Source organism: Procambarus clarkii, chromosome 21 (assembly GCF_040958095.1).
Source record: "Procambarus clarkii isolate CNS0578487 chromosome 21, FALCON_Pclarkii_2.0, whole genome shotgun sequence".
NCBI classification, from domain to species: Eukaryota; Metazoa; Arthropoda; class Malacostraca; order Decapoda; family Cambaridae; genus Procambarus; species Procambarus clarkii.
The window spans coordinates 1,116,926-1,127,573 of record NC_091170.1 but is presented as its reverse complement, the minus strand read 5'-3'; the positions used below and the strand labels follow the sequence as shown (position 1 = coordinate 1,127,573).

General features: G+C 43.3%; 1 protein-coding gene across 1 annotated transcript; it reads right to left on the bottom strand.

Moving 5' to 3' along the window:
* Nucleotides 1-202: 202 nt before the first annotated feature.
* Nucleotides 203-733, bottom strand: LOC138366980 (MAPK-interacting and spindle-stabilizing protein-like). Its single transcript, XM_069328387.1, has one exon. It carries the CDS (start codon nt 731-733, stop codon nt 203-205), a length of 531 nt encoding a protein of 176 aa, XP_069184488.1.
* Between the last annotated feature and the right edge of the window lie 9,915 nt (nt 734-10,648).

Sequence of the window (10,648 nt, the reverse complement as noted above, 5' to 3'; positions counted from 1 at the left end):
ATGGGGACAGTTGAATGTGAGGAAAAGCTCCCCGGGTATTGATGGTGCTCGGAGGATATTCACGAGAGGTCGGCAGAGCATTATGTCCAGCAACAGTAGCGGTCGGCGGAGCATTATGTCCAGCATCAGTAGCTGTCGGTGGAGCATTATACCCAGCATCAGGAGCGGTCTATGAAGCAATATGTCCAGCATCAGGAGCGGTCTATGAAGCATTATGTTCAACATCAAGAAAAGTCGGCGGAGCATTAAGTCCAGCATCAGGATCGATTGGTGGAGCATTATGTCTAGCATCAGGAGCAGTCACCGGAGCATTAGGTCCAGTATCAGGAACGGTCGGTGAAGCATTATGTCCAGCATCAGGATTGGTCGGTGGAACATTAAGTCCATCATCAGGAGCGGTCGGCGGAGCATTAAGTCCATCATCAGGAGCGGTCGGTGGGCCATTATGTCCAACATCAGGAGCGTTCGGTGGAGCATTATGTCCAGCATCAGAAGCGGTCGGTGGAGCATTATGTCCAGCATCAGAAACGGTCGGCGGAGCATTATGTCCAGCATCAGGAGCGGTCGGTGGAGCATTATGTCCAGCATCTGTAGTAGTCGGCGAAGCATAATGTCCAGCATCAGGAGCGGTCGACGGATCATTAAGTCCAGCATCAAGAAAGAGTATTAAGACCAGCATCAGGAGCGGTCGGCAAAGCATTATGTCCAGCATCAGGAGCGGTCGGTGGAGCATTATGTCCAGCATCAGGAGCGGTCGGCGGACCATTAAGTCCAATATCAAGAGCGGTCGGCGAAGCATTATGTCCAGCATCAGGAGAGGTTAGCGGACCATTATGTCCAGCATCAAGAGCGGTCGGTGGAACATTATATCCAGCTTTAGGAGCAGTCGAAGAAGCATTATTTCCAGCATCCGGAGTGGTCGGCGCGTATTATGTCCAGCATCAGGAGCGTTCGGCGGAGCATTATGTCCAGCATTAAGAGTGGTCTTGGAGCATTAAGTCCAGCATCAGGAGCGGTCGACGGATCATTAAGTCCACCATCAGGAGCGGTCGGCGGAGCATTATTTCCATCATCAAGAATGGTCTGCGGAGCATTAAGTCTAGCATCAGGGGGGGTCGGTGGAGCATTATGTCCAGCATCAAGAGCAGTCGGCAGAGCATTATGTCCAGCATCAGGAGTTGTCGGTGGAGCATTATGTACAGCATTAGAAGCGGTCGGTGGAGCATTATTTCCAGCATCAAGAAAGGTCGGTGGAGCATTATGTCTAGCATCAGGAGTGGTCGATAGAGCACTATATCCAGCATCAGGAGCAGTCGGTGGAGCATTAAGTCCAGCATCACGAGCTGTCGGTGGAGCATTATGTCCAGCATCAAAAGTGGTCAGTGTAGCATTATGTCCAAAATCAGGAGCAGTCGGCAGAGCATTATGTTCAGCATCAGGAGCAATCGGCATAGCATTAAGTCCAGCATCAGGAGCGGTCGGTGGAGCATTATTGTCGTGACGCTGAACCCCGGTTTATTTCGAACACAGTGATTACACAACACATAACACCTTGCCTCAGCAACCGTTACTACCACCGTGTACTCCTACACATACCAGACCCTTGAGGCGTACCACTAGGTTTGTACTGGAACACAATGAGGGGACAGATGGAAGGTATTTAAAGGCCGTCGGGTTTTGTCATTTAATTACAAAGAATAGACTCTGACAAATAATAACATATTAAAATACTCTATTAGGTCAATACACTTCCAATACCCATAGACCACTTGACTTCCGCGGTCACTACCCACACTCGTAACTTCCGCGTAAGTCCCTAATACGGAATGATTACTACAACGCTCCACACCCGGTTAGTCTTTCATTCAATACTCACATACTGCAGACTTAACTTGGTCACTAAGATCACAACAGGCTCTCGCATAGCTGTCTGCTACACTTCGCTGCTGCCACAAACGGAGACCTCGGAGGACTTGCCAGTTCAACTCCCACAACAAGACTGACTTTAGCCAACCATGGCCTCAAACATTTCACCACGCCTCTCGTGGAAGGTATAATCCGATTAACCTTATCCCTAGAGCGGTAACCTTGATCCTAGAAGCCTGACGAAGAATAATTCCTCTTTCCAGGAATTATTAATTTGGCTAAACAGCTTCGGTCTTAATCCATTGACCTTTCTTAGATATGTGATCCATAGTCTGTCTACTTAACATGTTCTTCCAAGCATCATTCGTTAAGTGTTGTAGTAATGATCCTCTAGCTAATAATTCCTACTAACTTGTGGATTAAAACACCACTCCCCTCCTTAAACACGCATATGTCCCCATATGCATCATTGCAATGGTTCCATTAGTGCAAGGACCTGGAGGATGCACCCACAATATGTGTACAACTAAAAAATCATCCAAAAAGTTCATCATACACACGATGAAATAAATTAAAATTTTCCCCGACATAACTCACAACACTTCTCCAACATATACATTATATTCACATCATAGCACAGGTAAAATAGTCTGTAATAATTTTTCCCATCTCCAACAATGCACATATACCTAAAGTGCTGACATATAATTACATACAAACATAACCATAAAATTACATGGACCAGAATGCTGGCACTTAAACAGAAATGACACTAGTTATTAATATATACACAACACATATATATCTAAGGTTCTTCATCCTTAGTAACAAGTTAATTATAATTTAACATCTTGCCCTGTACTGTTGACATAAGGGCTTACAATGATCACACAATGTTCCACTGGCCTCCTCCACAATTGGCAACATCACTTCTCTTGTCTTCGTGTCCCATGGTTGCTAGGTCATAGATCCTCCATGACCCAGACAAAACCCAGGCTGTCCAGCCTGGTGAATGTTGTCAATGTCCCATCGTTGCTCTGAGCTAACGTGATCCTGGCCTCCAGAGCAACGGTGATTCCTATCCCAGGGACATGTTCCCTCGGGTCTATGCTGCCATCTCGTTCCAGTGCACCAACCCCAGAACGCTGTAGATACCTCACAGCTCTCTGGTCATCCTTCCTTGCTGTGCTCACCACAGCTGTAGCACATTACTCTAGGCCCATCTGCCCAGAGTGTGTCCACCTGTATTCACACCTTCCCGACCGCTGTTCCTGCAAAATATTCCCTCGGAGCCCCCTGGCTCAATCCCATTATTACATAACCTCCTCGGCTCCTTACTCTCTCCCCGTATATAGCCTGAGCGCAGCTGCAAAACCATTGCAGCTGGCCCTTATCCCTGCTTTGATGTCAGGGAGCGAATTTCGTCTATAACGTCACGTTGGCTTCACTTCCTCCCCCTTTTTTCTAGAATTACTGAGTGTACCCTCATAGCTTCCCTTCTACTCTACCTGAAGCTCTGTGACATGATCCCGGGGGACCTTCTCAAGCCTAACACTCAGTAATGGTGCCGATGAGGTAATATACAGTATATACATACACATACATTATCACAATAAATACCACATTAAAATCATTTCACAACTACTGTCACTAAATTTTAATGAAAATAATGAATTATTATTAGTCTTTTATGAGTCTTCCTAGAGATATCGACTTGACTCGCCTACTGCAGCCACCAACTCCTGCAATTATCCACATTTCATCTTATCCATAAGACTTACCCACTCCGACACACCATCTCCTCTGGTCATCCCAACCACTGATGACCTTAATTAATATAACGCCACACATCCCCACAACCACTTCCTGCGTCCTAACGCACCGACCTTGCTACGCCAATACTCACCTTACCGACCACTACCTGGCGCCCCTGCGCCACCATATACTCCACAACACCACACTCCATGCCAGGCGTCTAAACGCCACTACACTACACCACCCAATGGCGTCCCCAACGCTATCAACCCTCGGCGTCTCCAATGCCATCAACACCACGCACGGCGTCCCCAACGCCCTCAACACAACACACGGCGTCCCCAACGCCCTCAACACAACACACGGCGTCCCCAACGCCCTCAACACAACACACGGCGTCCCCAACGCCCTCAACACAACACACGGCGTCCCCAACGCCCTCAACACAACACACGGCGTCCCCAACGCCCTCAACAAAACACACGGCGTCCCCAACGCCCTCAACACAACACACGACGTCCCCAACACAACACACGGCGTCCCCAACGCCCTCAACATACACACAGCGTCTTCAACGCCATCAACACAACACACACGGCGTCCCCCAACACCATTACCACCACAGGCATATGCCTTGCGCCAGAGCGCATCAAAATACCACGAGACGTCACCACCAATAAGTAACCAGCCGCCACACACACTCCCTTTTCTCTCGTAATCCGTTAATTACCTGACCAACACTCGACAGGCATAATTTCTTGTGTAGTGGCCACCCGCCACACACTACCACCTGCGTTAACATACTTCAACGCTAATATCTACAATACACCCGGTGTTACAACAACCAATTATGCTACACATGCTACACTTTGGCGCTACAATGCCAACAATGTCATGCACTATACTACATCAATGATATCAACAGTCAAAACATGCACATTTCACTACAGTAAATACTATGCATTACGCTGGCGTTTAATAAGCCACTACACATGCATTACACTACACACCCTGGCGTACTAATGTCAATACACAACCATGGAAGTCTCGTCGTGGACGTGGTGGTGAGCAGACGTGTTTTGATTCGCTCTGCTACTGGCGTCTGGTGGGTGGACGTGTTTGTCGTCGCTGTTGGCCGGCGTGTTGACGGATGGGCGGATAACGTCACGTTGGGGGTGGTATATGTGCCATCATGGGCTCCTACACACCTCCACTAAAGCGGAAGGAGTCCATAGGACTCAAGTTTAGTTGTCATGCTGCTCCCGACCTTGTATCCACCACGATCTTCGATGTGTAACAGATCAAGCAGGAAGAAATATTTGGTTACCAACCACTGCCAGGGAATAGGGTGGTGTTGAAGTTTGAAAACAATGTTGCGTTTTCAGAGTTTCTTAAGAAGTATGATGATGACATTATAAGTTTATCTAATGGGAAAGGATCAGTACAAGTGATTAATTTGAGCAAAACGTTTACATACGTTTCTGTGAGGGATGCGCCATTTGAAATGTTGAATGTAACTATTATACACATACTGGAACAATATGGGAAAGTGGACAATGTTCGTTTTAATAAATATACCTATGGCCCAGGGAAAGGGTGTTTTAATGGAACACGAACAGTAAAGATGGAACTTCACCGTAATATTCCTTCATCAATGTCAGTAGCAGGTCATTATATTAAATTTATATCCAATGGCCAAATGCAAACTTGTTTTAAGTGTGGACGTACTGGTCACATGGCTGCTGCATGCCAGGTGGAGGCATCAGAACGGATCAACATTTTTCATGAACATGACTTTCCGCCATTAATAGAGGATAGTGTAACAGGAAATGAACCCAATGTTGTAAATACTGTAGTTCCAGGTGAGGTAGATGAAGTAACCCACAACTCTGTAAGTAAAACGTCTGTGGGAATGACTCCCAGTGTGAATGAGGCCAGTGAAGGTAACTTAGTTCAGGACGATAAAGGTAATGCAGACAAGGAGGGTGCAGATTACATACATACATTCATGTACAGCCACTAGTACGTGTAGCGTTTCGGGCAGGTCCCTGGAATACGATCCCCTGCCGCGAAGAATCGTTTTTTCATCCAAGTACACATTTTACTGTTGCGTTAAACAGAGGCTACAGTTAAGGAATTGCGCCCAGTAAATCCTCCCCGGCCAGGATACGAACCCATGACATAGCGCTCGCGGAATGCCAGGCGAGTGTCTTACCACTACACCACGGAGACTGTAATGCAGATGACACTGCTTAGAATGATAATGGTAATGCAGACAAGGAGGGTGCAGACGACACTGCTCAGGACGCTTTACCGGCTGTTGGTCACCCTGGTGAGGGTGAGGTAAGTCTGGACACTGTACATGTGGACGCCCATAACATAGGCGCTAACGCTGCGAAGAGCTGCGAGGCTGGCGGTGGTGCTGACCTTGGTGAGGTGACGATGGAACAAGTAAATGGTTGGCAACTGGATGTAGAGGATGACACCATGGAGGATAGTGATGTAGAAATGTCTGTGCAGAGGGCAACTCCACCCTCTTCAGTAAGGTATGATAGAAAGGGTAGGGGTAGTGTGAAGGCTGGGGGTGTGAAGGCTATGGGTGTGAAGGCTGGTTCTGTAACCAGTCTTGGGAAGAAACGAAAAAAATTTACTCGGAGTATTGATCTGGAACGTATGAAGGACTACGCCGCTAAATTAAAAGTCTCTGAAAAAATTGAGCAGGTTGTTGCCGTTGAAGTTCACCGTGACCAAGGCCACGAAGAGTCACCGAAACAAAGCGAGGGCACAGTACAACAGGTGAGTGAGAATCATGGTAGAGAGAACAGTGATAAGACATGGTGGGATCTTGTGGAACATGACCAGAATCGAGACGCGAGTGCAAATATTAAACTTAGATTTCGAAAAGGGAAAGATGACACTAAAATAGTGTCAAGTGAGATAATGATGGATAACGAGTAATTTGGTTTCTCTCAAAATTACATTCGGGAAGCCTATTAATTTTAATTGTGCTACTTTCAACATTAATGGGCTCAGTTGTAGAAATAAACAGTTGCAGCTGTTATCATTGTTTAAATATCATAATTTGGATGTACTTTTAGTGCAAGAACACAATGTACAAGATGTTAAGAAACTTGATGTGCTGCTTGATTTCTTTGAAATATTGATAAATCCAACGACTTTGTTGAAAGGTGGTATGATGATATTGATTGCTAAGCGAGCCCACATCAAGGTTCTTAATACTGAAATGGATGATAATGGTAATGTTTTATATGCGAAGATTTCCTTTTTTGACACAATAATTCCTGTACTTAATGTGTATGCTCCCTCTGGCACCCGCAGGAAGAAAGAGAGGAAGGACTTGTTCTCTAATGAGTTATTATATTTTTTCAGAAATGATACGTGTAACGTTATTTTTGGTGGCGACTTTAATTGTGTCACTTCTATGAGAGATTGTAGCATTCAGTCGAACGCAAGTGTATCTCCTGCTTTAATTACACTTTTGAAATGTATTGGTCTCAAGGATGCAAATAGCATTAACGGCGGTGTATATGAATACAAATATGTTCGCCAGAATTATGATTCTAGGCTTGACAGAATATATATGCACTCGTTCCATGATAAAATTAGTTCTTGCAGTACTGTTCCGGTCTGCTTTTCAGATCACTGTATGGTTGTGGTGAAGCTTGTTATTGACGATCAGGTTAAAGTGGGGACAGGATCATGGAAGCTCAATTGCAGTCTGTTGCAGAGTAGAGATGTAATTGATAATTTTCATGTATTGTGAGAACATCTGGTTGGGAAAAAATATAAGTTCAGATGTCTATTGGAGTGGTGGGACATGTGTAAAGTTGCATGCAAAAGTTTCTTCGTGAAAGTATCCAAACGAAAGACTGCTGAAAAATATGGTCTGTTAAACTTATTCCAACACAGTCTAAAACAACTTTATGTCAAGGTCAATATGGGATTAGACAAGTATGAAGAAATTACCATTTTAAAAGACAGAATTACCAAATTGAGGGATGAAATATCTGAAGGAGTCAATGTTCGCCTCCAGATTAATGATAGGATGTATGGTGAAAAACTCTCTCCTTATTTGTTAAGTAAAGTCAAGGATAACAAGGGTACAGCACTTGTGACTAGTATTAAAGCAGGTGATGGGACGGATATGACTAATACGGATGGGATTGTATGTTATGTTCGAGGTGAATTAGAGAAATTGTACAAAAAAGTGAACGTAGACCGAGGTATGCGGGAGTATTTCCTTGGAAAATGTACACGGGTTTTAACCCAGGATGACATCACGTCATTATTGGCAGATGTAGATAAGCAGGAGGTGTGGAGTGTAGTCAAGAGTTTAAAGAAAGGTAAATCACCTGGCTGTGATGGGTTCCCGGCGGAATTTTATTTCTATCTATGGGATGTCATTGGTAAAGACTTTGTACAAGTGGTGCAGTATAGCATACAGCATAGGAAGTTTAGCATGTCACAATCTCATAGGATTATTAAGATGATACCTAAAACGGGTGATTTGCATATTCTAACGAACTGGAGGCCACTTTCCCTACTAAACCATGATTATAAAATAGTATCGAAACTGTTGGCAAATAGACTTAGGATTGTAATGGATAAAATTATATCAAAGGAACAGTTTGGTGGTGTGCCTGGAAGATCTATAATCAATTGTAATAATGTAATTAGGAATGTTGTGTATTATGTGTCTGAGAATAATGTTCCTTCCTCCATGATAAACCTCGACTGGTCGAAAGCCTTTGACCGTGTTGATGTTCAGTTTGTATTAGAAATATTGGATAGGGTAGGAGTGGCACAAGAATTTATTGATTGGATCCGTATGCTTCATAAACAGTGTCGGAGCAGCGTCTGTATCAATGGAGTCTTAAGTAAACCTTTTTCAGTTGAACGATCTGTACTTCAGGGATGTCCCCTTTCAATGATTTTGTATGTTATATTTCAAGAGTCACTGTACTTGGCAATAAAAAACAATGACTTTATTGTTCCACCTCGTCTTCCTAATGCTATGACACTTTCAGTTGTTGGTTATGCAGACGATACAACTATTTTTGTGTCGACAGAAGACTCGGTGGTGAATGTTCAGAATGAGTTAGACAACTTTGAACGAGCGACAGGTGCTGTTATTAACAAGAACAAAACGTGTATGATGGGGCTTGGCAGTTGGTGTAATAAAGTTAACTGGACAGGTTCATGGTTCAAGGTAGTGGAGTGTATTAAAGCTCTTTGGATTTGCTGGTGTAAAACATATGAAACAACATTGGTTACGAATTGGCAAGTACTATGTGGGAATATAATGGTTGCAATGAATATGTTGTCAAATAGGAAATTGACCCTGTTTCAGAAGGCTGTAATAATTAATTGCAAAATTTTGTCTAAAGTGTGGTATTTGTCTCACAGCTTTTCCATAGACAAGAAACGTGCTATAGAGATTGACAAAACTATTTTTAGATATGTATGGTATGGTAGATACCAACCAATTAAACGAACTACCCTTTGTAAAGGTAAGAAAAACGGTGGTATAGGAATACTGAATGTGTACCATAAGTCATTGGCAATCTTATGTGTTACTTTTCGAAAGGAGATCATGCAGAGGGATAGTGTAAATGCACTAGGACATTACTATTGTAAATTACGTGTTAGCTATTTGATACATATGCCAGAGTATACTGACCTTGCCTTTATTTCACCGCACTTTTATTCATGTGCAATTGATGTTCTCAGGCAGATTTGTAATCTTGAAGGTTTTTTAATGATGAACAGTAAACAAGTGTATGATGTTATACTACCAAATATAGTTCCTAGAGTAGAGGAGGCATATCTACTCTTTAGCTGGCAAGTAATATGGGCAAACCTTCATGTTAAATTTATTGCCCCAAAACAATGTGAACTATTGTATCGCTATATTCATGAGACCCTTCCTACTAATGATAGGTTGTTGATGTTGGGCATTAAGGACGACAATAGGTGTGACCACTGTACTGAAATTGAAAATAATATGCATATATTTTATTTCTGTAAACAGAAAGTTGTTCTTGTAAACTGGATTAGAGACACTCTTAAAGATTTATTTGGACCAAGTATTAGAGTGGAGTTAATGAGGTTTTTAATGTTTCATATTGACATAAAATGCAAGGAAATTAGGAATACAATAATTATGTTACTTTCTGATTACATTTTTTGTGTGTGGATAGGCAGGCTGGAAGGTTACTCAGTAGACAAAATATTGAAGTTCTTGCGAGGCAGGATCAGGTATAACATCTGGGGTTTACGGCTCATGCTCGGTGATGATATGGAAAATTTGTTTACTGAGAATTATATATAAATGTAATAATTTCCCCTGTATTTTAATGTAAATTTATTCTCCAATTTTTGTAAATCGTTTATAGGTAAATAAGTATATCATTCAGTTTTTTTTTAATTATCTTGTTCTGTACTACTGAAACACTTGTTCACTAAGAATTGTAATGTATAATTGCCTTGTAACACTTTTGTATATGTAATTTATATTGTATTTTTTTAAATAATGATAAAAAAAAATACACAACCATGCACTACACTCGGCATACAAACGCCAATACGCAACCATGCACTACACTTGGCGTCCAAAAGCCAATACACAACCATGCACTACACTCGGCGTCCAAACGCCAATACACATGCACTGCGTCGTCACCTCTCAACGCCACACACCCCCACCAACGGGACACGCTCCCAGTGTCCCATAGACCACTTGACTTCCGCGGTCACCACCCACACTCGTAACTTCCGCCTAAGTCCCTAATATGGAATGATTACTACAACGCTCCACATCCGGTTAGTCTTTCATTCAATACTCACATACTGCAGACTTAACTTGGTCACTAAGATCACAACAGGCTCTTGCATAGCTGTCTGCTTGTTACGAACCCGGATCCAGCGTCCGAGCACGGAGCAGTGACGACCGCGCCATCTGTGGGTCAGCTCCCGAAACCCCCACCAAATGGACGGCGACACCTGG